The sequence below is a fragment of the Acinonyx jubatus genome, chromosome E4 (genome assembly GCF_027475565.1).
Source record: "Acinonyx jubatus isolate Ajub_Pintada_27869175 chromosome E4, VMU_Ajub_asm_v1.0, whole genome shotgun sequence".
Lineage (NCBI taxonomy): Eukaryota > Metazoa > Chordata > Mammalia > Carnivora > Felidae > Acinonyx > Acinonyx jubatus.
The window spans coordinates 1,975,985-2,002,211 of record NC_069395.1 but is presented as its reverse complement, the minus strand read 5'-3'; the positions used below and the strand labels follow the sequence as shown (position 1 = coordinate 2,002,211).

General features: G+C 59.5%; 1 protein-coding gene across 3 annotated transcripts; it reads left to right on the top strand.

Moving 5' to 3' along the window:
• Positions 1 to 100: 100 nt before the first annotated feature.
• On the top strand, positions 101 to 25,674 carry SMG5 (SMG5 nonsense mediated mRNA decay factor). 3 transcript variants are annotated; one of them, XM_027048713.2, is made up of 22 exons: positions 101 to 345; positions 4,199 to 4,297; positions 4,809 to 4,932; positions 5,335 to 5,453; positions 7,489 to 7,578; positions 8,424 to 8,608; positions 9,280 to 9,358; positions 11,419 to 11,544; positions 11,616 to 11,684; positions 11,831 to 12,039; positions 12,698 to 12,835; positions 12,963 to 13,547; positions 15,234 to 15,409; positions 16,401 to 16,476; positions 17,046 to 17,221; positions 18,258 to 18,416; positions 21,598 to 21,657; positions 22,184 to 22,343; positions 22,762 to 22,852; positions 23,675 to 23,749; positions 24,071 to 24,209; positions 24,401 to 25,674. In XM_027048713.2, the coding sequence occupies exons 1-22, from the start codon at positions 272 to 274 to the stop codon at positions 24,482 to 24,484; spliced, it is 3,093 nt and encodes a 1,030-aa protein (XP_026904514.1). In that variant the 5' UTR covers positions 101 to 271; the 3' UTR covers positions 24,485 to 25,674. The 3 variants fall into 3 exon arrangements, with proteins under 3 accessions (XP_026904514.1, XP_026904515.1, XP_026904516.1); XM_027048714.2 differs by having other exon boundaries at positions 5,297 to 5,453; positions 8,519 to 8,608; XM_027048715.2 differs by lacking the exons at positions 101 to 345; positions 4,199 to 4,297 and having other exon boundaries at positions 5,297 to 5,453.
• Positions 25,675 to 26,227: the final 553 nt, after the last annotated feature.

Here is a 26,227-nt window from a genome sequence, read left to right as displayed (position 1 = left end):
GGAAAACGAGCCTCGCGAGACTTGGTAGCATGCGGGCGGGGCGGGGCGGGGCGGGGCGGCCCCCCCCCCCCCGCGCCCCGCCGCTGAGCCGCCACTATCGCGAGATTTGGCAGGCGGAGGAGGAGCTGTCGCGGGCAGCCGCCTCACAGCGATGGCGGCCGAGCAGGGCCGGCGGCGGTGGCGGCTGCGGCTCCGGCCGAACGCGGCAGTGGTGACGGTAGCGGCGGGCGGCGGGGGCCTGTGACCGGGAGCCGCCCCGGACCCGGGCACCATGAGCCAAGGCCCCCCCCCAGGGGAGAGCAGCGAGCCCGAGGCGAAGGTCCTCCACACCAAGCGGCTTTACCGGTGAGGGGCCGGGGCGTGCGTGCGGCCGCCGGGGGAAGTGGGCGCCGCGGGGGCGGGGCCGCGGCGGGCGGGGCCCGGGTGCGGGCCGGGGCGGGGGTGGGCGCCGGGGCCGGGCCGGGGCCGGGGCCGGGCGGCCTGGGGAAGCACGTGGGCTGGGCCCCTGGCCGGGAGCCTCGGGCTGGCCCCGGCTCTGCGGCTGGCGGGCGGCCGGGTCCGGAGGTGAGGGAGGGGCGCAGACGGAGCAAACCCGGAAGGGAGTGGCGCCCCGAACCCCGCAGGACGCGGAGGGGACAGCCCTGGGCTGCGGTCCGCGGGGCCGGGCGCTTCGCCGCTCGCCGTGTGACCTTGGGCCTCCTGAAGAGGACGGGCCGGGGTGGGATGCGCTCTGAAGCCCCTCGTGGCTCTAATTTTGGGGGGAGTTTGAATGAAGACAGGGGGAGAGACTGAAGGCTCGTTGTGTTGGCTTGGACGGGCCACGAAAGGCTTTGAGTCCAGAGTGTCCTTAGGTCATGGGAGCCCATTTCAGGGCACCCGGGGACTCCTGATCCTGAGTCCTCTGCTTCCTCCCAGCCTCATGACTACGGTGTCTTGCCAGACAGCTTCCATTCCTGGTTTCTGATTTCCACAGAGCCACTGGCACTCCTCAGGACACCTCCAGCCCCCGTCCCTCTGTTGGGAACAGGCCCGCATGAGGTCTTCCCACCCAGGGTCAAGGATTGGGGTGGGGGAGGGGAGGCGGGGCGTTGGTGTGTGTGTTTGGGGGGGGGGGGGTGCAGCCGGAACATGGGCTCCAGAACTGGGTCAGAATGGGGTGAAGTTTGAGACCAAGTTGAATTTTGTGCTTTCCGGTGGGGAGTAGGGCTTGGGCTGTTGGCTGGGCTCTGTAGAACAGGGGTGTTTGCAGAAGACCCCGCTCAGAGCAGGGGCCCCCTCCTGGCAGTGAAAGAGGCCAGAGCACGTTGTCTTCTCCCTGGAGTGGGCATCCTGCCTGCCGGGGCTTTGTCAGGCAGAGGCACAGGGGAGTATAGGCTGCTCCAAAAATAGAAGAGTGATCCGATCCAGCAGCCCCCGGGCTCCCACTGCGGGCTGCCCCCCGCCGTCTCAGGGCCAGCGCGGACTTGGCTGGGGCTGGCACGTGTGCCTCGTCATGCTGCCGAATGTCACGCTGCCTGTCAGAGCGTGGGCCCTGACTGCAAGATTCCTTCCTGGTCTCCAGCTTGGGGTAACAGCTCTGGTCATCCTGATCTTTCTCAGGTCTGGTTCTTTTCTCGAGCCGCCACCCTCACAGCTCGAACTGACCTGAGGTGATGCATTTGCACAGGTGGCCTTACATCTGTGCCCCTGGGTACCCCTGCCTGGGATTGTACGCTCTTGGCTTTGAGCGGGGTGGAAATAAACGTGAGGCAGCAGGTCTCTGTTTTTGTCCTTTATTAAAGCCGCGGTGAATGTTGGAAGGAACTGGGGGAGGAAGGTCTGACTGCCGTGCCCGAGATAAATGTGTTGGTAGACTATGAAACTGTCTCTCTGAGCGTCAGTAAATTCGGGAAATTCCCACAGTCTGCTGACAGAAATGAAATTCTGAAATGTTTTAAAGCCCTTCAGAAGAAGAGGCAGCAGCAGAAGGAATGCTGGAAGGGCCACAAATACCAGTTAATTAGGCCAGTTAACGGACTTTACAAAAGATGTTTTTCGGGGCACCTGGCTGGCTCAGTAGAGCGTGCAACTCTTGATCTTGGGGTTGGGAGTTGGAGCCCCACGTTGGGCCTAGAGATTACTTTTTAAAAAAGGAATTTGCAGTTAGAACTTCCTAAAGTAATAGTTATTAACCTTTTATCTGGATCAAGAATCTAAGGAGAACTCTGAAGCCTGTCCATAAAGACATAATGCGCACACTCCTTACGTTCGTGCACGGCACTGACATCAAAAAGCCCCGCCCTGGGGAACTAGGCTGGCATAGAGTAAGTCACACCCCTGGCATCAAGGGCCAGGCTGGCTAAAAGGGCTTGGTTCCCCTCTCCAGGCCCAGAGGGTGTTTGGAGAAATGCTGAGCTCTCAGGTTTGCCTGTGAGAAGGCCTAGGTCACCGTGCCACCCACTCCGGGTACTGGCGGTCACCGTGCCCTGTACAAGGTAGCCGTGAGTGGTGAGCCACCTGAGCCCGCACAGCGTGCCATCCTGCGGTGGCCCACTTCCCCTGCCCAGGAGCACATGTTTCAGGATTCTGAAACAACCTTGGATTGTTTGGGGGATCATCACTCTCCCCTTTTTGGTAGCTTTTGTGCCCAGAGCTGTGTCTGATTTCACCTGTTCTCACGGCGGCTGTCCGTCACCCTCTGGGTTTCGCCCTTCTAGAGATGACACCTCCCTTTGGCGCTCCTTAGCCATCCGTTGTAGAGTTTCCTTTGTCTTCAGGTCTGTAGTCTCCTCCTTAGCCTTATAGCAGGAAAGATGGAAACTAACACTTACTGAATACTTCCCATGTATGAGGCACTGTTCTGAGTGCTTTGTGTAGTAGCTAATTTAACTCTCACAAAGTAGGTGATGATATTATTTCCATTTTGCAGATGGGAGAACTGGGACACGAGCTAGATATTTTACCCAGCACCCAGAGCCTACACCCTAATATCAAAGAATTCCTTCGGCAGAATCCAGGAGACCTTACACCTAAACGGCTCAGTCTCCACCCCCTGCTGCCATTTTCCCATATCCCACTATTTCAAAAACAGAATTTTATGCTACGAATGCATTTCTTTTATGTCAGAGATAATAAACCCTTGCATAATTAATTCATTCCATTGTTTATTGAATGCTTACCATATATCAGTGTCATATATAAATTCTTTCCTTGAATTCTGACAGCCCTCTGAGGTAGCTGCTACTGTTCTCTCCATTTTTATGGATGTGCAACTAAGACTTAAAGGGGTTAGGTACTTTACCCAAAGTTACAGAGTTAGACAGACACAGCCAGGGATCAAACTCTAGATTTTCTGCCTATCACAGTGTAGGCTCTTTGCATTAAGAGAGCTTGGGGCGCCTGGGTGGCGCAGTCGGTTAAGCGTCCGACTTCAGCCAGGTCACGATCTCGCAGTCTGTGAGTTCGAGCCCCGCGTCAGGCTCTGGGCTGATGGCTCAGAGCCTGGAGCCTGTTTCTGATTCTGTGTCTCCCTCTGTCTCTGCCCCTCCCCCGTTCATGCTCTGTCTCTCTCTGTCCCAAAAATAAATAAACGTTAAAAAAGTTAAAAAAAAAAAAAAAAGAGAGCCTACCTCCTAGGCCGGCGCCTGGGTGTCTCAGTTGATTAAGCGTCGGACTTCAGCTCAGGTCATGATCTCGAGGTCCGTGGGTTCAAGCCCCATGTTAGGCTCTGTGCTGACAGCTGGGAGCCTGGAGCCTGCTTGGATTCTGTGTCTTCTCTCTCTGCCCCCTCCCCTGCTCACACTCTGTCTCTCTCTGCCTCTCAAAAATGAATAAATGTTAAAAGAAGAGTCTACCTTCTTATATCACAGGATTTCTCTACTTTGACGCTGTTGATGTTTGGGGCTGGGTAGTTATTGTGGTGGGCTGTCCTGTGCATTGCGGGGTGTCTCGCAGCACCCACTAAATGTCAGTAGCAACTCCTCCCACACCCTCAAACCCCTGTGGCAAGTGGAGACAATAAGAAACGTCTGTTGTTGCCAAACGTCCCCTGGGATGGAGAGCTGTTACATTCGGAGGGAGACTGTGTTGTCTTGTTTTGCTCAGCCCGCAGCCCGCCCACTTCCCCTAATTCTGTAGCTCCTCCTCCAGGATCGGAGGCCCCCCAGCCTGCGTGAACATGTTCATGGCTCAGGGACTGCCTGCCCGTGTTTCTCTCCAGGGCTGTGGTGGAGGCCGTGCATCGACTTGACCTCATCCTTTGCAACAAAACCGCTTATCAAGAAGTGTTCAAACCAGAGAACATTAGCCTGAGGAACAAGTAAGCTGGAGACTGCAAAACCGCAGATCCTTACGGTTTCTCTACCCCCTCTCTGCCTGAAACTCTGTCGCATATAGACACCTGTTCTCTCTTACCTCCTGGCCTCGTGGTACAATAACGGGCCGTGAACTCTGGCCTTCCTGAGAGAAGAGATGGGGACCCCTCGTTCTCTCTGAAGCTCTTGCATCTAACAGACTGGAGCCATACGAATGGCATTGGAGCTGGGGGGCTGGCCATGCTGCTCCATGACAGGAAAGAAAGATGGGGTAAAGAGGCAGAAAGAAAGGAGAGAAATGTGCAGGGGAAGAAGAAGACTATTAAAGTTCTTACTGTTCCTGCCTCTATCCTCTGGGGCTCCCACTGTCCCCCCAGAACTGCTCTTTGTCCTGGGTCATGCAGACTGACCCTGGATGTCTCTTGGGAGGCACAGGGACTTCTCGGCCGGGTATTGGCAGAGGCCTCCTTGCTCCGCTCAGGATGGTCAGTCTCTTGTGCTCCTCTGTACCCGCAGGCTGCGTGAGCTCTGCGTCAAGCTCATGTTCCTGCACCCGGTGGACTATGGGAGGAAGGCTGAGGAGCTGCTGTGGAGAAAGGTGTACTATGAAGTCATTCAGCTTATCAAGACTAACAAAAAGGTAAGGGGAGGTCCTGGGTCCTGAGAAGAAATGTGTCTAAAGAGGGAAGCTAAGAAAGGAAGAGACAGCTAGGAGGCGGGCCAGGACATGGCTGGAGAAAGAGGAGCCGCGGAGAAGATGGCAGAAAGGAGGGAGGGGGTCAGGGGTGCTTCGGACCGGGGGAGGAAAGGAGCCTCATCCCAGATGGGAAGACCAGAGAAGTGGGTCTACGGGTGTGGGGATCACTCATGAGCGAGAAGAGGTGTGGATGCAGTTCAGAGCCAAGAAGACAGGTTACCTTCCTCCCGAAGGAACGGGGTTAGGGAGGGGGAACCGTCCTCTGAGCATCTTGCTTAGCCAGCCCCTTCCCTTTCCCGACGCCCAGCATATCCACAGCCGCAGCACCTTGGAATGTGCCTACAGGACACATCTGGTAGCCGGGATTGGCTTCTACCAGCACCTGCTTCTCTACATCCAGTCCCACTACCAGCTGGAGCTTCAGTGCTGCATCGACTGGACCCACGTCACCGACCCCCTCATAGGTCAGTGAAATCTGAAAGGCGGGCTTGAGGAGCAAGATTCCGTGCCTCCGCATCTGGCCTTCTTATTCTTCTGGGTCGGCGTAGCTTGTGACCTGGCCGGGCCGGAGGATTCTAGCAAGACCTGCACGCGGCTCGTGGAGTATGGTTCATCCAAGCAAGCGCGTGACGTAGGGTGAAGATGTTCGGGAAAGAGAAGGGTTTCTTTTGTTCTGGGACTGTAGACTGAGGTGTGGTCGGAGGGAGGGATGGAATGATCCAGAGCAGGGCTGGCTCTGGAAGACAGTAACATTTATTGGCTTCTCCCAGTTGAGTTTGGCTGGCACTGTTTCTTTTTCTTTTCTTTGTTTTTTTAAAGTTTGTACTTAAGTAAGTACTGTGCCCAACATGGGGCTCAAACTCAGGACGCCGATATCAAGAGCTGCACGCTCTACTGACTGAGCCAGTCTGGCACCCCTGGCACTGTTTCTTTTAACTTCAGAGATTGTTTCCCAGTGTTTTTGTAAGTACCGAAGGTCTTGGAAACGTCCAGGGATTACAGACGCTTCTGCACGGTAGCACGTGTCTCCGTGCACCTGCCCCAGGGTCGGTGGCCGTGCTGTACCTCCGTCTCTCATTGGCGGTTTTCTTTTTAGTCTGGCCACCCTCTGGCACTCCTCCCCTCCACCCCTGAGCCCCTTCCTCCTCACCTCCCTGCCCCTGCCCTGCTGCACCCTCTGGGTCCCGGTTTGTGACCCCGCCAGCACACGGTAGCATTCTCCTGTCAGAAGCACAGCACTGCATTTCGTGCATTTACAGAAAATTATTTAAAAACGAAACAAGGGGCACTTGGGTGGCTCAGTTCGTTAAGCGTACAACTGTTGATTTCGGCTCAGTTCATGATCTCGTGGTTCACGGGTTCAAACCCTGTGTCAGGCTCCTAGCCGACAGTGTTTGGGATTCTCTCTCTCTCCCTCCTCTCTCTCTGCCCCTCCCCTGCTTGCTCTCTCTCACAGAATAAACTTCTAAAAATAAAAACAAAACAACCTAACTTAAGACCACCCTCACAGGCCTTGTACCAGATGGCCAGTGGGGTCCACAGTCCAAAAACAGGTGAAGAACCCTTACCTCAAAGAATGAGTTCCTCAAACTCCCGTTTTCCTTCTCATCGATGTTTTCTCATGCAGCCAGCTAAGCGGTGTCTGTAGAAAACACTAGGAAGGGCTTTTCAGAGTGGGAGTCACACAGCAAGCAGAGTGGCTGCGAGGTGGCATGGGCAAGGGGACGGGCTCTGGAGCCGGTCTGCCTTTTGAATCCTGGCTCTGCCGCTTACCCGCTGTGTGACCGCTCTCCGTGATGAGAGCGGCCACCTCATGGGGTTGCTGGAGGGTCGGTGAAGTCGACACTGAACAGCGCTCGGACTGGTCCCTGTCACGTGAGAAAACTGCCTCCCAAAGAGCTCAGGCTCTCTGAACTGAGGTTACACAGCTGCTGGGGGAGGGGGGATGAGAGCCCAGCACATGGGGCTCTGGCCACGCCTGTCCTCATGCAAGGCAAGCTCACCCGTCTCCCTCGTGGGCGGACTGTCCATGGGCGGCCTTCTCGGGGGGGCCTCCGCCCCCCAGGTGGAAGCCAGGAGCACTTACCTTGGCCTCATTCAGGCCATTCTTCCTGGGCGGGTCTCGTCTGTACCCAGACCTTTCAGCTTTGGTCCCCCTCACCACTCAGGCAGGACACCCAAGACTGTCCTGACACCGGAGCTTCTCTTTGTCCTTTCTAGAAGCCTTCTGTGATGACCTTTCACGTAGCCATTCCCCAGGGCACTGTCCTAGGTCCGGGACCCTAGCCTGTCTCCTCTGGTTTGTGGTTTTCCCATGAAGGACTCCTACCTGCGAGCCTCTGTCAACCTGCGTCCTGGATGAGTGTCTTCTGTGCCCCGTAACACAGTCTTTTCAAGACTAGCGGTGGATTTCTGATCTCCTTTCTTCACCTAGGGAAGGTGTTTCCCCTCAGGTAGGAGGCAGGGGGATGCACTTCTAAGTTTCTCTGTCTTTTTCAGGATGCAAGAAGCCAGTGTCTGCCTCAGGGAAGGAGATGGACTGGGCACAGATGGCGTGCCACCGATGTCTCATGTACCTGGGGGATTTGTGTAAGGATCTGAACTCTTTGTTTTCTGTTCGGGGCTCCGGGACAGGCGGAAAGCTGCTTCATTTGTTGGTACCGCCCTGTAGGTGCTGGGAGAGCAGAGGGACGTTTGGCCGCTGTGACTCTTTCCTTCAGTCATTCGATGTTCCCTTCTTTTCGCTGCCTTTCCGTTAGCAGAAAGGTTCAGTGAACACGGAAGAAGGCAAATGAACTTTGAGAAAGTCTGAGTGGTAACTCGGTTTCAGTGGTGGGTTAGGAAGGTTTTAATTCGGGGCTTTTCTCCTTTGGAGTTTTCTCTTGATGGACTCCTAGAGGAGTGGAAGTTAGACTTCGTGGAGGACCGACCTGCCCAACAGACGTTTCTCAGAGGGAAAAAGTGCTCCCTTGCTTGATGGCCCCTGGGTCTGTAGTCCTGGCAGCCAAAGGTTCCTCATTAGGCTGTTGGGGGGGGGGGGGGCTGTAGGATTATCTTTTATTTCCTGAGGCTCCCCTCCTTGGCCCCAGCCCACTTCTGGACCTCTGATAAGCAGTATGCACAGGGAGAGGCAAGCTGCTTCGTGTTAGACGGACCAGGTGTCCGTAGTAAGGTCTGGACGTTACAGGACGGTAATGTCCAGTTGCGTTCTGGATCCAAACACCAGAGGTCTTTGCAGGCAGTTACATCTGCCATGGGTCCCCTTCCTTGGGGAGAGAGAAGCAAGAGCCTGTTATCAACACTGAATAGTCTCTACATTTCGAAGCTACCCACAAGCAAGAGAGAGTTGAACGATTTGTTCATGGTCACGCACAGTTAAGATTGTGCCAGAGACCCAAGCAGCCTGCCTCCTAGCTCAGCTATCTTCCTCCCAGGCTCTTACTACAGCTGCACAGAGTGGACTCCCAGACGAGGGGACGTTTTTCTGAAAGGCGGCATCACGGAGTTTTCTTCCTCCTCTCTCCTGCAGCACGGTATCAGAATGAATTAGCTGGCGTAGACACCGAGCTGCTAGCTGAGAGATTTTACTATCAAGCCCTGTCAGTAGCCCCCCAGATTGGTAAGTGGCACCCCCGCTTGGGCCTCCCTACCCAGCCGCGTTTTCCAAGAGGAAGACCACGTTGAGACAGCAGGCAGGCCACGCCGGCTCCCTAGGTCCCCCCGTGCTCGGTTCCGCCACACTTCACCTCGGTTATGCGTCGTCCCCCTCGTAACGCACGCTCGAGAGAAATGCAGTCTTGATCTAAGGAGGGAGGCAGAGGGGAAGGACGAGAAGATGGCTTCCCTGTCCCCGAGGTCTCTGCGGGAGGAGGAAACTCCGCTTCAGCTGTTTTTCCCGCAGGAGGCACAGAGAGAAGAGCTAAGGCTCCATTATAGGGAGTGGTGAGGATTATTAGCCCGTAGGCAGGAGAGCTCAGAGGTGAGAAACCGAGCCGGGGTAGAGGAGAGGGCTCCGTGACGTACCATCACCCCTGCGAGAACCACAGCCACCAGTGAGGGGGTGACACCCCCGGGGGCTGAAATCCCCGGTAGGCCAGGCCGGGCGGGACTAGACTGATAGGAAGGGAGTCTGCGATCGGCGATCCCCTGGAGACGCGGCAGAGTCCACTGCTCGTCACCCGAGACCCCGTTGTTCTACCCCCGGGTTCGCCGCCGCTTGGCACCCGTTGGTCCTGGCAGCTCTGGGTGCGTATCGTGTCCGCAGACCGTGTGACGTCTCTCTCTCTCCAGGAATGCCCTTCAACCAGCTGGGCACGCTCGCGGGCAGCAAGTACTACAACGTGGAAGCTATGTACTGCTACCTCCGCTGGTGAGCATTCACCCGCCCCTTCCCCGGCCCAGCTGTCACGTCCATGCTGCTCCTGCTCGGGTTTCTCGCCTCCCTTTTCTAGCTCCTGGCTGAAATAGGGGAAGCGGAGACTGAGGGGTCCCTCCTGTCAGGGGCGCTCTGACACAGCCCTGCTGCTTTTCACAAGTCCACCTGGATGTGTAGGAACTGGGGCAGCCGGGAACACTGCCCACCGTCTTGAAGAAAGTACATTCGATCTAGTCAGTGAAATGTTACCGAAGTAACGGATGACGAGAACTGCAGAACTGTAGATCTTCAGTGTTTTGAGGTGACCCGATGACAGGGTGGGCTAGGGTTAGGGTGGCTCGCTGCCTCCCTGGTGCTGACGTTCCGCTCTCAGAATCAGGGACATCGTTTTCGGAGGCCTGGACTGGGGTGGGCAGTCTGCTGAGTCAGCATACCCGAGTGGGGCCGGGTAGGTGGGGGTGCCACTGACCGGGCCGTCGTCGGCATAAACTGGCTGGGACTCGCCTGCTGCCGCCTAGTCAGGGCCACCTTAAACTTGAGCAGCCAGTCACGTGCGGGACAGGCTGATATAAACCCGGCTTCAAGGCAGAGGGAATAAGCTGGTCTTCATAACTTTGCTGATCAAATACTAAAGTATAAGATAGGGTCCCGCCTCATAATTCCACGTGCCACGTTCCTTGGTTCACCTGGTCCAGGAAAGCTCTTCCTTGTATCAACAGAGTATTTGCTCTCGAGGTGCCTGTCTCCTTTTCTGAATCCGTGCAGGACACCCCCCACCCCCCACCCCCACGGATGCCACTGTATTCGTTCTTAAATATAGTTATCAGGTTTGTAGCCTTCCATTGTATCTTCTCTGTGCCTCACATGCCTTCCAGGGAATGCCCTCTTGTCCTTGGTCCCTCATCACACTCATGGTTGTGATTTAGGGTGAATCATTTCCAGAGAGCCCAGCACATCCAGGTTTGGAAGGTGCCCGCTAAGGTCCTGCCCTGCTGTGTGTGCTAAGCACATCTCGTCGTTCCTGGGTCAGGCATTTGGGTAGGGCTCAGTTGGGTGGTTCTTTTCCCCTGGTGGCCTTGTCTAGGATCAGTCGCTGGTGTTCAGCTGACCTGGGGGGCTGATAGGTCTGAGGCGAGGCTCATCTGCCCGCCCCCCCCATGTGGTCTTTCTTGAGGAGAGATAGATGTGTTACATGGGAGCTCAGGGCTCCCAACAGTGAAGTATGACCCAAGAGATGTGGAAATAGAATGTCAGTCCTTTATGGCCTGAGCCTGGAAGCTGGCTGAGTCACTTCCACAGTGTTCTGTGGGTCAGAGCACTTGCATTGCGTCGTCCTCTCCCCCTGGCCCTCTATTAAAGGGGAGCAGGCAGAAAACCCACGTGTGGATGGAAGGAGGGTCAAAAAATTTGTGGCTACCTTTTACTCACAAGCAGATACCTTTTTCTGTACCTTGTTCTTTATGACGAAGAGGTTTCTTCCCCCAGGAAAGACATTAGAAACGCTACAGTGCTGGTGTCATAGACGCCGTAGTGAGACAGGTTTGGGCTGGGGACTCCTCTCCACCATGCGTTAGCCGTGTGGCCTTGGCCGCATTCTTGTCCTTCCAGGCTCCATCTTCTCGTGCGTATGTGCCGACAGGGTCAGGTGCAGTGCCTGACATGCGGGGACCACTCCGCACACACTCCTCCTATTCAGAAGAGTGTTGTAAGGACACTTAGTTGTGTGTGTAAATACCCTTGTACGCGGTCGCCCCTTGTTGACTGCTACCTGTTAAGTGCTCTATACTGTAAAAAAGACAAAGGGTATCTTAGGGACGGTGATGGACTTGAGTTTGTGAAGATAGAGGAAGCGGAGGCGTTAATTATATTTTGATTGATCTAGAAGTCGCGTCTGTATTTTATCTGAAAGATGGCCTTCACCCTGAGTGTGTCCGTGGGAGGGGAGGCTGGGGGTAGCTTGTACTGCCAGAAGCATCGCTTCCTAAAACAGCGGAGCACCGTCCCCCCTCCCCCTGCCGCCAAGAGCCCGTAGCTTCCCTCTGCGTCTCCCACAGCATCCAGTCGGAGGTGTCCTTTGAGGGGGCCTATGGGAATCTCAAGCGGTTGTATGACAAGGCTGCCAAAATGTACCACCAGCTAAAGAAGTGTGAGACTCGGAAACTCTCTCCCAGCAGGAAGCGGTGAGTAGGGCCTGTGGGGCGCAGGGGCCCTGCGGCTGCTGGCCTTTTACCTGGGGCTCCTCTCCTTCCAGATGTAAAGACATTAAGAGGTTGCTGGTGAACTTCATGTACCTGCAAAGCCTCCTGCAGCCCCGAAGCAGGTGAGCGGAAGAGGGCCGGCACACGGAGCGCATCCTGCCAGCCCCCGGCGGGGCGGCTCTCTCCGAAGTCTCCCCTGTGTCCCCAGCTCTTGGTGCCCGCCCCAGGCCGCGTCTCTGACCTCCCTGCCGCTCCTGCCCTTCCGCAGCCCGGTGGACGCGGAGCTCACGTCCCTCTGCCAGTCGGTCCTGGAGGACTTCAACCTGTGCCTCTTCTACCTGCCCTCCTCACCCAACCTCAGCCTGGCCAGCGAGGGCGAGGAGGACTACGAGGGTGGCTACGCTTTCCTCCCGGACCTTCTCATCTTCCAGATGGTCATCGTCTGTCTCATGGGTGTGCACAGCTTGAAGAGAGCAGGTGACTCCCTGTGTGCCCTGCCCTCTCCCCCCGGCATCCGGGGTCCTCGGTGCTCTTCCCGTAGCTCCTTGTTCCTGAACTTCCTCCCGTGAGCAGCGCCGTTGCCACCTGTGTCACTGCTTGGCTGTGGGAGCGCGAGGGACGAGGAACCCCACCCTGAAGTTGCTCTGGTGAACGAACGAGGGCAACTGCGTATCTTCACCCCTTCCAGTCCCACAGACACAGTCTTGGCCGTGACCCAGGCAGACGAGAGGGCAGGATAGTGAGCTGAGGGTGCAGACCGAGTTTAGACCTTGCTACTGGGGGCAGTCAGGCAGTTCTGCGGGCCTTCCCGGCAGAGGTGTGTGTGGGGCCGGCCTGGGAGGGCGGGAGAGGCCGGGCTGGGTGTGCAGGTGCTTGGGCTGCGAGGAGGAGCCGCTGTGAAGGCATCAGAGCCAGAGAGGACGGCGTGGCACAAGAGGAGGGTATGCTTGCCCGAGGAGGCCCAGAGCGAGCTGGCACATTCTAGACGCAGAGGCCTGAGGAGTCTGTTTTCCTTAGAGGAGCTTCGAGCGGTAGTTGGATCCTTGGAAGGGTTGAGAGCACGAGATGGGATTGGAGCCGCGGGCGCCCACTCGTCGGAGCCCTGGGCCCTGACGCCCGGCTCCCCTGGCTTTAGGATCCAAGCAGTACAGCGCGGCCATCGCCTTCACCCTGGCCCTCTTCTCCCACCTCGTCAATCACGTCAACATACGGCTACAGGCTGAGCTGGAGGAGGGCGAGAACCCCGTGCCGGCGTTCCAGAGTGATGGCACAGGTGCAGGAGTGGGGGCGTGGCCGGGGAAGGTTCGCCTGGGGCGCCGCGTCGAGGAGGGGGAACAGGTGTGCTTAGAGGTGGTACCGGAGAGCGCCTAGAATTTCTGGGCTCTGCTGTGTCCGCACAGATGAGCCCTTGGAGAAGGAGGAGGCGCCGGGCCCTGAGCCCCCTCCCGCAGCACCTCAAGCTGGTGAGGTCAGAAAGAGCCGGAAGTTCTCCCGCCTCTCCTGCCTCCGCCGCCGTCGCCATCCACCCAGAGCTGGGGATGACAGTGACCTGAGTGAAGGTTTTGAGTCGGACTCCAGCCATGACTCGGCCAGGGCCAGCGAGGGCTCGGACAGCGGCTCCGACAAGAGTCTGGAAGGTGGGGGAACGGCCTTTGATGCGGAGACAGACTCGGAAATGAACAGCCAAGAGTCCCGATCAGACCTGGAAGATATTGAGGATGAGGAGGGGACACGGTCCCCAGCCCTGGAGCCCCCTCGGCCCAGGTCAGAGGCTCCCGAGTCTCTCAATGGCCCACTGGGCCCCAGCGAGGCCAGCATTGCCAGCAATCTACAAGCCATGTCCACCCAGATGTTCCAGACCAAGCGCTGCTTCCGACTGGCCCCCACCTTCAGCAACCTGCTCCTCCAGCCCCCTGCCGAAGCCCCCACCGCGGCCAGCCGCAGGCCCTGTGTCAACGGAGATGCAGACAAGCCCTCGGAGCCAGGTATTTGGGCCTCTGGTCATCGCCCTGCTCGGGTCCACACCTCCCCGCCTTCTTCGCCGCAGTGCCTCCATCCCCACGCTCGCTGCCGTACCTTTGGCCGTCTGCCTGTGGTGCTGTCCGGGAGCGTTTTCCCGGATTCCGCACTCCTGCTGGCTCCTCACTCCCAGCACCTGTGCCGCCCCGCCTGTTTCGTGGTCTTCCCCTCCTCCCACCCCCCCCCCCCCCCCCCCGCCCTGCGGGTGTGGGGCTTTGCTCCCCAAACGACCGCTGCCATCTCCCCCTGGTGCCAGCCCATGTCCCACCAGGGCAGGTGGCTCCAGGGACCCCGCTCTCCTAGGGTCTTCCCTGCACAGAGGGCACCCAGTTGGCACAGTGAGTGTTTACTGAGCCTGTTGTCTGCCAGGCACTGGGCTGGACTGTCGTCGGGTGTTGTCTTGTTAAAATTTTTTTATTATTATTTTTTATCATTATTATTCTTTTTTAATGTTTATTTACTTTTGAGACAGAGACAGAGCATGAACGGGGGAGGGTCAGAGAGAGGGAGACACAGAATCCGAAGCAGGCTGTCAGCACAGAGCCCAACACGGGGCTCGAACTCATGGACCGTGAAATCACGACCTGAGCCGAAGTCGGCCGCTTAACCGACTGAGCCACCCAGGCGCCCCTTAAAATTTTTTTTGAGAGAGAGTGAGCAAGTGTGGGGGAGGGACAGACAGGGAGGGAGACAGAATCCGAAGCAGGCTCCGGGCTCTGAGCTGTCAGCACAGAGCCCGACGCGGGGCTCGAACCCATGAACCACGATATCACAAACTGAAGTCTGACGCTTAGCCAACTGGGCCACCCAGGTGCCCTGGGTGTTGTCTTGTTTAATTTTCACAGCAGCCCTTGTGGTGGAGGAGTTGTCCTCCCTGTGCTGTCCCTTGACCCTAGGCATCTGTGGCCCGTGCTCCTTTGGTCTGAAATGTACTTTCCCCCCCACTTGCCCAGAGCCTGTTGCTTGGCTAATTCTTACCTGCCCTCTGGCTTTTCCCTCAAATCGCTTGGTCTGGGATTCTTCCAAGGTTAGGTTAGATTTTCTCCCGTGGGCTCCTGTAGCCTCCGCCCCTCCACGGTTTCCAGGCCTTTAGTACTCAGGTGAGGCCGTCTGTTGACTGGGAGTCTCTGAGGGCAGGGCAGTCTGTGCTTGGTCTGTTGTGTCCTCGGAACCTAACGCTGTGCCTGTGTGTGGTTGGGACTTAGGGAATGAATCCGAGAAGCGAGGAGGCTGATGTGCGGAGGCAAAGAGGCCTGCCCGGGGCTCTGACCTGCACAGGTGGACAGCTGGGGGCTGCGTAGTTCAGTTCTGTGTGCCTTGGCTCCCCCCCAGTGGCCCCCTCCTGAGTGTCGGCCCTGCTTTCTAGCACAGAGCAGGTCCTTCCTTCATAAATACCGCTCGAGCGACCAGCTACGGACTCTTCAGAAATCTGCCGGGATCAGGAAGAAGCATGTTTTAAAAGGCACCAGGGTCCTTGCTTGAAAGCAACCCGTTAGCGGGTGTAGAGAAATGAGGCAGAGTGTGTAGTGAATTCCCCATCTGTCACATCAGAATTCTTCCGAAGAGTCCGGGCGAGCATGCCCCCCCACCCCTGGGGCTGAAGCCTGATGCTGCCTACCTGCGGTTCACCCCATTCTCTGTGCCCGCCACAGCCTCTGAGGACGGCTCCGAGTCGGAGGGCAGCGAGTCCAGCGGGCGCTCCTGTCGGAACGAGCGCAGTGTCCAGGAGAAGCTGCAGGTGCTGGCGGCTGAAGGCCTGCTTCCTGCGGTCAAGGTCTTCCTGGACTGGCTACGGGCCAACCCGGAGCTCATCGTCGTGTGTGCGCAGGTGCGGCTCCGGGGGTGTTGGGGAGGTGGGGGGGAGGGGCACAGGCTCACGGTGGGGCTGAGGGGCCCCCTCACATGGTTCTAGCACGTCAGGCGCCTACTTTGTGCTGGGCCCTTAGGCTTTTTATGGGGGAAGGGTTAGATGTGACCTCTGCTTCAAGAGCCTGTGGCCTGGGCTGAGACACAAATTCTCTGAACGGGGAAAGCAAGAGCTGCCTATTCTGCTTTGTGTCCATAGCGCTGGGCATTATGCCTGTGGTTGGGATCAGGCTTGATGAATGCGGGGCGGGGGGGGGGGGGGTACTGGTCTCTGATCCCCGTCCCAGAGTCCAGAGGGAGGAGAGCACACCGAGTGGGGCCGCGGAGATAGGATCCAGGGGTGGAGGTGTTGGGGCGGGGAAGCAGCAGAGTCAGGTGTCAGGCTGGCGCCGTGGAGGCCAGCGGGGCAGCGGCGCCTTCTCAGGTCCAGTCTGTCTTGAGCCTCGATGGCCCTGCGGCCTTGGCCCGGAGGTGTTTTATCACAGCAGCGCTCCGTTCCACCGAGAAGACCCTTGGGTCAAGGCCAGGCACGCCCTTGGGTGTGTGCTTATGTCTGCTGGCAGCTGGTTACTCACCGTCCTTGGTCATCAAGGGAGGTGTGGTAAAGGCGGGGATGCGGGGTCATGTCTCCACACGGGTGCCCCAGAATGGGCACGTGGGGGCTCGGAGAGGTGCCTTCCCAGCACTCGAGCTCTTCCTGCTCCCAAGATCCAGAGGGTCCTTCCTGTGGTCTCACCCCTGCCCACGAAAGCTGCAGCTGGTGATGAAGTTCAGCTGGGCCCATGGGCCCCCTTCATTCCTCATGGGACCAGCTCCCTATTTTGCAAGTCTTCCATGAGCCCATCCCCGGCCTCTCTTGTAAACTTTCCCGTCAGCTCCCTCTAGGTCTGTGGCCATCGCCCCAGACCCCAGGTGTAGTCTTTCCTCTCGCTCCTGTCCCGCTCCCCCCCCAGAGCTCTCAGAGCCTGTGGAATCGCCTGTCTGTGTTGCTGAACCTGTTGCCAGCTGCCGGTGAACTCCAGGAGTCTGGTGAGTGAGGCCCTGGCACCACCCTCCCTTCCCCTCTCCCTCCTCAGTGGCCCCACAAAGCCCATCCCCCCCTTCCTGGTAACCCAGCCTGGGGGTAAGGAGGTTAATGGGCCTCACTGCCCGGCCACCCTGACGCACAGCGGCCATTGTGGTGTCTGCGTCTCCGGTTTCCCCGACACTGCCCTGCCGGTCGGCCAGGGAGTGTGCTCCCCGGGGAAGGCAAGGGGATGGGCGGGAGCAGCGAGGGGAGCCTGGGAGGCAGCGCCGGCTGCTGGTGCCCGTGCCTGTCCCTGAGTCAGCCTCCGCCTCCAGAGCTCATTCTCTCCTGCCGCCTTCCAGCTTTCCCCACCTCTGGCCTCGCCTGAGAGACGTGCCCTCCTCGTTTTCACCCTGCTGTCGGGGAGCCTTCCCCATCCGAGCCATTGTTGCCCCCGCCCAACCAGCTCTGGTCTTTCCGAGCCGTGCGGATGGCCCTGTGTGTCCACCTCTCTGTTTTCAAGGGGAAGAAGGGCCGCGTCCTCCGGGGGCTTCCCTAGGGCAGGTGGTCTCACATGTCTTCTTTCTCCCAGGCCTGGCCCTGTGTCCCGAGGTCCAGGACCTTCTCGAAGGTGGTGAACTGCCTGACCTGCCCTCTAGCCTGCTGCTCCCAGAGGACACGGCCCTTCGTAACCTGCCTCCCCTCCGGGCCGCCCATAGACGCTTTAACTTTGACACAGATCGGCCCCTGCTCAGCGCCTTAGAAGAGGTGAGGATGGGTTTTCTCATGCCACAGCTTCCGTTGTTAGTCTCGACACCTGGCAGCACAGCAGGCAGCCCTGCCGTCCAGGCAGGGAGAGTGTCCTTGGGCTGGGCTGGGCCGGGAGGGCTTCCTCCGGAGAGCCACGCAGCTTGCTTTCCTTCTTGGCAGGATGCTCGTCTACAGGCGAGTTGTTGTAGGACAGGCCTCGCTCCAGTGTATCCACCTTTTATAGAGGGCGGAACAGGGACTGTTAGGGCTGGAAGAGACAGTGCTGCTCATCTAGGCCAGTTACTCTTTTTATACACACACACGTGTATGTTTACTTAACGTTAGAGAGAGCGCGCGCGTGCGCAGAGGTGCGCTAGCCGGGGAGGGACAGAGGGAGGGAGGCACATAATCCTAGGCAGGCTCCGAGCTGTCAGTGCAGAGCCTGATGAGGGGCTCGAACTCATGAACCGCGAGATCATGACCTGATCTGAAGTCGCACGCTTAAGTGACTGAGCCACCCAGGTGCCCCAGGCCGGTCACCCGTGAATCTGCATCACCACAGGGGCCATCTGGGGACAGCTGGGGAAAGCCAGGCGAGCCGGCCTCCCAGCACACACACGAGCCTCTTGGTTGCTTCTCTCCAGCCGGAGAAGCCTGGCTTTAGTCTTTTACGTTTTAGGATCCTAGGGAAGGTTTTTATCTGAGGGGAAGGAGTCGTCGTGCCCACCAAAACAATAGATTGGAAATGTCAGTGTAGCTTAATGCCCTCGTGTCACACACGAGGTCCTGAGGAGGGAGGTGGCATTAGTGCCCAGGTTTTCTCGCTCCCAGTGCAGCGCCCTGCGTCCTGTCTTCACTGGAGTACTGGTTCTCCCAGGAGTCCCTGTTCTGGCACCGGAGGCTCTGGGCCTCGGTGCTCCCCTCTCCTACCCCGCAGAATGCAGGCCCTTCCCAGGAGCTCCTGTGGGCTGGGGGGCTGGGCGGCAGCGGCCGGGGGTGGGGTGGGGCTGGAGAGCCCTGCTCAGCCCCTCCCCCTGCCACCGTGTCCCTTCAGTCGGTCGTGCGCATCTGCTGCATCCGCAGCTTTGGCCACTTCGTCGCCCGCCTGCAAGGCAGCATCCTGCAGTTCAGCGCGGAGGCCGGCATCTTTGTCAGCATCGCCCAGTCTGAGCAGGAGGGCGTGTTGCCACAGGCCCAGGCCCAGATCCGTATGGTGAGTCGGCCCGCCTCCCTCCCTCCCTGCCTGCTCTGCTCCCCACCAGGCTCACTGAGAAGCCAGCCCGAGGGGCCCAGACAGATGGGGGTGCCCTGGATGGAAGAGCGTGCCCTGGATGGAAGGGGTTGGGACACCGAGCCCGGGGAGAGGAGGTGCAGGGAGGGCAGTGGCGGGCGGACCAGGGGGTGGGGAGTGACAGGTGCCTGTGTCCAGACCGCCCTGGGGGTCGAGGGCCGTGTCTGTCTGCTCCGGGTCTGAGCTGGGCACGTCACCTGACCTTGCTAAGCCTGTTTGCCTAGCAGTTACGTGGCGTTGGCGGGGTTGACCTGGGGCTGTTGTGTGGACAGGATGGCCGTGTGTCTCAGGCACCCTGCCCACTGCAGGGTGTGTGCCCGGCAGGTGCTCCCAACCCTTCTTCCTCTCTAGGGGATGAAGACTGGGACCTGGGTGGGGCTGGGGGGGGGGGGGGACTGGCTACCAGAGGCCGTGTAGGGTCACTCCCACCTCCAGCAGCCCCACAGAGTAGGACAGGCCTAGAGTTACAGCCTCCTCTGCGTTGGGTAGTTCAGTCCCCGAATTCTGACTGAGCGTCTGCGCTGTGCCAGACGTCCTGTCCCAGTCGGTCCTGTAGGCACTGGGGCTACAGCGGCGAACAAGGTGATCCTTTCTGTGTGAGGCTGGCTGATGCTCCGTGACCAACCTTCGGGGTTCTACGGTCAGGCCCGCGTTGCCCCGAGCTGGAGGGGGCCAGGGCCTGGCACTGCAGCCTGGCCCACGCGTCGCGGCCAAAACCTGGGGGCTCCTGCTTGTCCCAGTCCAGTCCCCTCCCCTGTGCCCTTCCTCTCCCCAGCCCCGGGCCTCCCCGCGTCTCTGAGCACCCCGTTCCTGCAGATGCTCTGCTTGGCTGGGAAGGGGCATAGGCTCCCAGAAACTCCCTTCGCTGTGTTCAAAGCAGGCACGTTCTGTTAAAAGCAAACCTTTCGTATTGAGGCTTTTATTACTGTTCGGTATAGGAAAACACAGAATTACAAAAATAATTCTGGGGAAATTGCACAGCTTTAAAAAATGTTAGTTTTTGTAGGCATTTCCTTTAGCCTGAAGCTCCCAAAGACTGTTCCGAGGGGAGAGGGCGTTCCTGGAAGCCCCGCTCGGGTGGTTCCGGACACCAGGTCACATTGCCTGCTGGGGCTGCGCCCGGCCCTGCCTCGGCCGCGGATGTGCACCCTGAGGGGTGTCTCCCTCGGCACCGTGGTCTGGCCACACTGTTCCCCTCCAGCCGTGGCAAGGGCTGTGTGCAAAGCCCGCTTCGCCTCCGGCCGCTCGGTCAGCCCTTGGCGCGGCTCCGTGAGGCGCGTGCTTGCGCTCTCCTGCCCTGGACGAGGAGGCACCGTGAGCTGAGAGGGAGCGACCGCGGCAGAGCAGAGCCGGGGCTGGGGGTAGACAGACTGGCTCTGCCCTGAGGCTCCAGCATCGACCCGGGTTAGGGACCCATGTCTCCCCAAGGGGCTCAGAAGCCCGCCTCTCCGAGCTGCCTGGCCCCGGGTGGACCCCCGCCCCCTGCGCTGCGCCTCAGGCGCCCCCAGCCCCCTCTGGAACGTGGCGCGTCCCGATTCCAATTCCAGCCTGAGCGTTCATTTCCTGGGCTCGAGTTCTACGGTGACCGCGTTAGCCGTTCTCACCAGTCTGCCCACGGGGCCTGTGGGAAGGTGGCCATCACACAGGCTCTGTGCGTCTCCCTCGCTTCCGCCACCAGTGTTTCTCCAAGGGGCTGTTCTTTGTTGTGCAGGATGCTGCGGGGGGCGGGGGGGGGGGGGGTAGGTGCGTACCGCGGAACCGTAGTGTAATTGTCAGGACAGGGCGTTGGGACCGGAGGACACCGTTAACGGTAGATTTCGTTCATTTTCACTAGTTCTCCCGCTGATGTCTGTTTCCTTTTCTGGGCTCCCACATCACGTTGGGTTCTTACGTGTCCTTGTTCTGCTGCAGTCTGTGACAGTTCCTCAGTCTTCCTTTCAGGACCTTGGTGGTTCTGAAGAGTATCGGTCGCTCATGTTGTAGAATGTTGCTCACTTGACTTTGTCCAGATCCGTGTTAGCCGTGTATTCCGATGGTTGGAATGGGATTGTGTGTTCCAGGTTAATGTGTTTTTTTTAAATGTTTGTTTTTGAGAGAGAGAGAGGGAGGGAACGGGGAAGGGGCAGAGAAAGAGGTAGAGAGGATCCAAAGCAGGCTCTGCACTGACGGCCCAGTATGGGACTCGAACTCACAACCTGTGAGATCATCACCTGAGCTGAAGTCAGATGTTTAGCCGACTGAGCGAGCCACCCAGCCGTCCCCCCACTGAGGTTAATGTCTTAAAGCACGCTCTAAGGACACCCCTTTGCTCATCAGAGAACCTTTAGTGGCTCCCCCTCCACCCCCCAGTATCTTTTAGGATAAGTCTCCATCCTTAACCTCATCTTCTAGACCCCAGTAAGGAATTGGGACATCCTCCGGAAGACCAAGGAAAGCCATCAGAAGGTTTTAGTCAGGACCACGGTGGGCACCAGACGGCGTCGGCAGCATTCCCTGCCTGGTTGTAGGCAGGGAAAGTGAATTGGGGTGTAGGCGGGGACCAGTGAGGCTGTGCTCGGCAAGGCGGGAGGAACCGGCCTAGACCGCGGTCGTGCAGGGGTGACGAAGGAGGTGCGGTCACCGGACTGGAAAGCGGTGACTTCAGGAGCTGAGAGAGGGAAGGAACAGTCACGGCCAGCTCAGCCTCCTGACTTGGGCAGGCGGTGGCCTGTTACCAAGCTGGGGGGCGGCAGGTTGTGAGGAGAGGAAGGGGCCGTCTGGGCTGGAGCTGGTGCTTTGGGGAAGTCGGCAGGTGGGCGGTGATGGAGGCAGCCCCGGAGGGAGGGTCGGGCGGAGCAGAGATGAACAGTCCCGTGCAGCCGGCCGCCGTCCTGCTCCCTCCCGGGGTGTCTGCCCACAAGCTGCCTGCCGGAGAAACCGATTTTCTCCCAAGCCTCCCTTTCCCTCACCACCCGGAGCGAGAGCTGACTCTGTATGAGGCCCCACCCGTTTCCGACCCTGGCAGTGCCTCTTGGATGATCTCTTAAACCTCTCGATGGCTGCGGAAAGGGTTATGGGCCCAGCTCTTGGCCCCGAGCTTAGCACGTGGTGTTTTGCCTCGTAGGCTCAGGAGGAAGCACGTCGGAACAGGCTGATGCGGGACATGGCCCAGCTACGACTCCAGGTGAGTGGTCAGGGCTCGGGTGCTCCTGCCCCGTCCTCCTGTCCCATCCTCCTGTTCCCCCCACCCCCGCCCCGTCCTCCTGTCCCCCCCACCCCCACCCCCACCCCGTCCTCCTGTCCCCCGCACTCCCACCCCGTCCTTCTGTCACCCCCCACCCCGTCCTGCTGTCCCCCCCACCCCGCCCTCCTGTCTCCCCCACCCCCACCCCTGCTCTGATCCATGCCTCCCACCCCCATCCTGCTTTGTTCTGCCTCCCCATTCCATAGTGGCCTTTACTTTGACCCAGATCACCTCTCAGACCACCTTCCCTTTCTCATTTCCTCACTGAGTCTTAATGCCCTTTCGGCCTTCATTGGTCTGTTCCTTGTCTTTCTCTTTCCCTTACCCTTCTTTCTGTCTCCTTTTTCTCCAAGGCCCTTGGTACAAGGAGTCCCCCGTCCACACAAGAACCCTCTTGGGTTCCATTTCCCCCTGCCTGCCCCAGGCTGCAGGCCCACGCAGCCCCACACTCTGCCTCTCTCCCCAGCTCGAGGTCTCTCAGCTAGAAGGGAGCCTGCAGCAGCCCAAGGCCCAGTCGGCGATGTCTCCCTACCTCGTCCCCGACACCCAGGCCCTCTGCCACCACCTCCCGGTTATCCGCCAGCTGGCCACCAGTGGCCGCTTCATTGTCATCATCCCGAGGACAGGTAGGCATACTGGGCAGGTGGGGGGACAGAGCGTGGCCACGAGAGGCTTTGGGTTTACAATTGAGAGACCCTCATGGGGGCCCAGGTTACACACAGAGGCCTCAGTCAAGTCCTGCCACCTTTCTAAAGCTCAGTCTTCTTCAGCTGTGAAGTGTGTGTGACAATCTCTATTTAACTCTGACTTATGAGACGGTTGGGAGAAACAGAAAAGTCTAAGTGAACGCACTTGGTAAATCGCTAGGTACGTTGGCTCGCAGGTTGTACTCTGAAAGGCCTCGGGAGCCCCATAGGAGCCACAGTCCCCGCTTTTCCTGCAGCACGTGCTGGAACGGGCTCACATGGCCTCCTGCAGGGCCCCACGCCACCAAGGCACGGGCTCATGTGTTTTGTCCTTCCCCACCTCCACCTCCCCCACCAGTGATCGACGGCTTGGATTTGCTGAAGAAGGAACACCCAGGGGCCCGGGATGGGATCCGATACCTGGAGGCAGAGTTTAAAAAAGGAAACAGGTGAGTGGGGCCCCGGCAGGGTGACTCCTAAGCCCCGTGTCGGTCTCCCAGTCGACAGACGCATGTTTGCTCTCGCTCCCTTGGGTGAGACACACGCTTGTAATCCTGCTCACTGTGCGGGAAGGCAGGCCGGAGACTGGATGGAGGGTGGTCAGTGGGCCTGGAGCCCCGTGGGGCGTTCTGACCTGCAGTGTGTCTGCCTCTGGGGTAGCCGGGAGAGAGCATCACCAGGGAGATGGGGGCAGACCTCTGACTGCAGGCCGCGGGCTCCTCTGCAGGAGTCGCTCCTGCTCTAGGCTCGGGCCGGTGGCAGAGTTTCCCGGACTGGGAGCGCCTCCTCTGGCCCGCGCACATCCCGCCGGAGCTGTGCAGGGACGAGCAGGTGGCAGTGGCTCGGCGCTCTGTCCAGTGCAGGCCCTTCTTTCTGGGCTTTGGGGCCAGAAGAGCAGCAGGCGGCGGGTGCGGAAGAGGGAGAGGCCGGCCCCTGCTCCCCCCGCCTCTGCCTCTGCCTCTGCCTGCCCAGGAAGCTGCACAAAGCCCGCTTGTCTGGGCCTGGTCTCCAGAAGCCCTGACTTGAAAAGCATCCGCCGCTTCTCCTCTTCCAGCTCCTCCCCTGGGAGGAACCAAACGCTCCGTGTTATCGGGAGGAAAAGCAAGCTGGGCTCAGCCGCCAGGAAGCCACTTTGAAATGGCTCCGAACAGAGCTGCGAAGGGAGAGAGGCGCCCCTCCCCCTCCCCGGGGCCACAATGAGGTGCTTTGTGTGAGGCGCCCGCCTGCCCTCTCCTCTGACCCCCCACCTCCCTCTGCCGCCTCCTTCCCAGGTATATTCGCTGCCAGAAAGAGGTGGGAAAGAGCTTCGAGAGGCACAAGCTGAAGAGGCAGGATGCGGATGCCTGGTAAGACGTCAGCCCAGCGCTCCTGGGCCTCAGGTCGCTGCTGCCTCACTGCTCTCTGAGCAGGGCCAGCCCAGGGCCACCTGTTCGTGTCCCCTCAGAGGGAGTAAGCAGTTGCAGCCCCAGACCCCCCGTCGCCCTGAGAGTCTTGGTGTCCTTGCTCAGTGTACGTGGGCCCGCTGGACACCGTCTAGCATCACCTTCCAGAAACACTGCCCCTGACCGCCTGTTGCCCTCCCTGTCCCCAGCTTCCCCCGTGCCCTGGTGATCCTGGAGTCCAGGTTCTAATGCGGGGCTCGGCCCTCTTCCTCCTCCTCCTACCAGGACCCTCTATAAGATCCTGGACAGCTGCAAACAGCTGACCCTGGCCCAGGGGGCAGGTGAGGAGGATCCAAGCGGCATGGTGACCATTGTCACGGGCCTCCCACTGGATGACCCCAGTGCGCTGTCAGGCCCTATGCAGGTGGGTCACAGGGGGAGCTGGGGGGCGGGGGTGAACGGGGAAGGGGTGCCCGAGTAGAAACCCCCCCCCCCGCCCCCGACTACTCTGTACGGGTACTTTTTCCTCTTCTGCCGCCCCTCCCCCCACCCTGCGAATGGTCCTGGAGTTCAGGAGGTCAGGCCCCCACCATCAGCCCCCCTCCCGTTCCTCAGGCAGCCCTGCAGGCCGCTGCACACGCCAGTGTGGACATCAAGAATGTTCTGGATTTCTACAAGCAGTGGAAGGAGATGGGTTGAGATGGACCCCCAGGCCCTGCAGTGGGGCTGACTCCAGATCTCTCCTGCCCTCCCTGGCAGCCAGGACCGCCACCTGTAGTCACCCCACCACACGCAGACTTCACTCACGCACGAACGCAGAAAGGAGGCCGCAGGGAGGGCCCGGGAGCCGCAGGGAGGGCCCGGAGCCGGCTGGGAGGGCGGGTCCCCTTGTTGTCAAGACGTCAGGAAAGCAAGGGAAGTGGTTGGAGCAGGAGAGGCCTGTGGGCCCCCAGCCCGCCCTTCTGCCTCGGCCCCCTGCTGTCCCCGGGGGCAGGCGGCAGGCACGGGCGTCTGTGTTCCACGGGAGTGGTCTGTGGACCTCCGAGGGGGAGGGGCGGCAGGGCCCCTCTTCCTCACGGTGCAGGGTGGTCGGGGCCGGGGCGGACCCTCTGGCACTGGGGGAAGAATTGGGTAACACCAGACATCTGACTGGTGCTGTGCGGACCCTTTCCTCCTCAAGGACCTCCCGTTCTCCCTCTGCACAGGCTGGGCAGCTCTGGAACCTTGGGGACTCTTCGAGAAGAGGGGCCTGGGGCTGCCCGCACCGTTAGCAGAGCCAGGGCTTGCGCCCCTCCTGCCGCCGCAGGGGCCCGCCCACCCGGTTGCCCCGCGTCTGCTTTCTCTCCGTCTGTCCAGTTCCAGGGCAGGGAGCAGGCCTGTGTGCCAGTGAGGGCTCCTGGGCCCACCCGCCCAGTGGGCGTGTGCGGGGCCGAGTGGGATGCCAGTACGAGGAGGGGGTGTGGTGTGAGGCCGCCGGCCCCCTTACTGTCGAGGCCCTTAAAGCTGCCCGGTCAGGGGCCCGCTGTCCTGGAGGGGCTGAGCCGGGGCTCTCAGGGCCAGTGGCAGGTGAAGTGGGAGCTGAGATCATGAAGAGCTCAGGGCGGTGGGCGGAGCATCGAGTGCAGGTTGTGGGGGGGCCCCGGCCAGGACCCCCTAGGGTCCCTTTCCCTGGGGCTGGCCAAGGGGGCCTGGGGGTCTTGGCTCTGTTGCCGCCTCCCCCAGCACTAGCCTCGCCTCCCAGGCTGTTCTCAGAGGAAAGCGGGTTTCTTGTCTCCTTCCTCTAAGACCGCGTGTCTGGGACAACCAGGGGGAGTGGGGTCACCCCCATTCCCAGTCCCTGGCAGAGACTGAGACTAAGGCATCACTTAATAAAGACCCCTCGAAGCCCACTCCCTGTCTCCTGGTGCCATTCTGTACACTTTCTTTTAATTTAAAATACATATTTTTTATTTATTTTTGAGAGAGAGTGGGGGGGGAGGGGCAGAGAGAGGGAGACACAGACTCCGAAGCAGGCTCCAGGCTCCGAGCTGTCAGCACAGAGCCCCACGTGAGGCTTGAACTCACAAATGGCGAGATCACGACCTGAGCCGAAATCCGTGGCTTAACTGACTGAGCCACCCAGGCACCCCCGTTCTGCACGGTTGTGTTGGGATGTTGGAGGTTTCTTGCTGAAGCGGCTTTTCAAGATGCCGGCAACTCAGGAGAAAGCTCCGGAGATGCTCTTGTGAAGGACGCCGTCCGGTTTGTTGGCCCCGTGAGCTGAGCTGGCGCCTTTGCTGGGGTGCTGGCTGCGTGAAAACCAGTGAGCACCCCCCCCCCCCCCCGGGGCACTTCGCTGCTCCTGCTGGCCCTTCTAAGTCAGACACATGCTCTTCCTCAAGGGGGACGTGAGCCTGGAGAGCAGCCTCCGGGCCCTCAGTCCCCGACCCTCTGCAGGGACAG

Coding starts and splice junctions, on each gene's coding strand:
- SMG5 (XM_027048713.2), top strand. CDS start 272: ATGAGCCAAGGCCCCCCCCCAGGGGAGAGCAGCGAGCCCGAGGCGAAG. Junction 12,836..12,962: donor GTTCCAGAGTGATGGCACAG/GTGCAGGAGTGG, acceptor GTGTCCGCACAG/ATGAGCCCTTGGAGAAGGAG. Junction 21,658..22,183: donor TGGCCCAGCTACGACTCCAG/GTGAGTGGTCAG, acceptor CTCTCTCCCCAG/CTCGAGGTCTCTCAGCTAGA.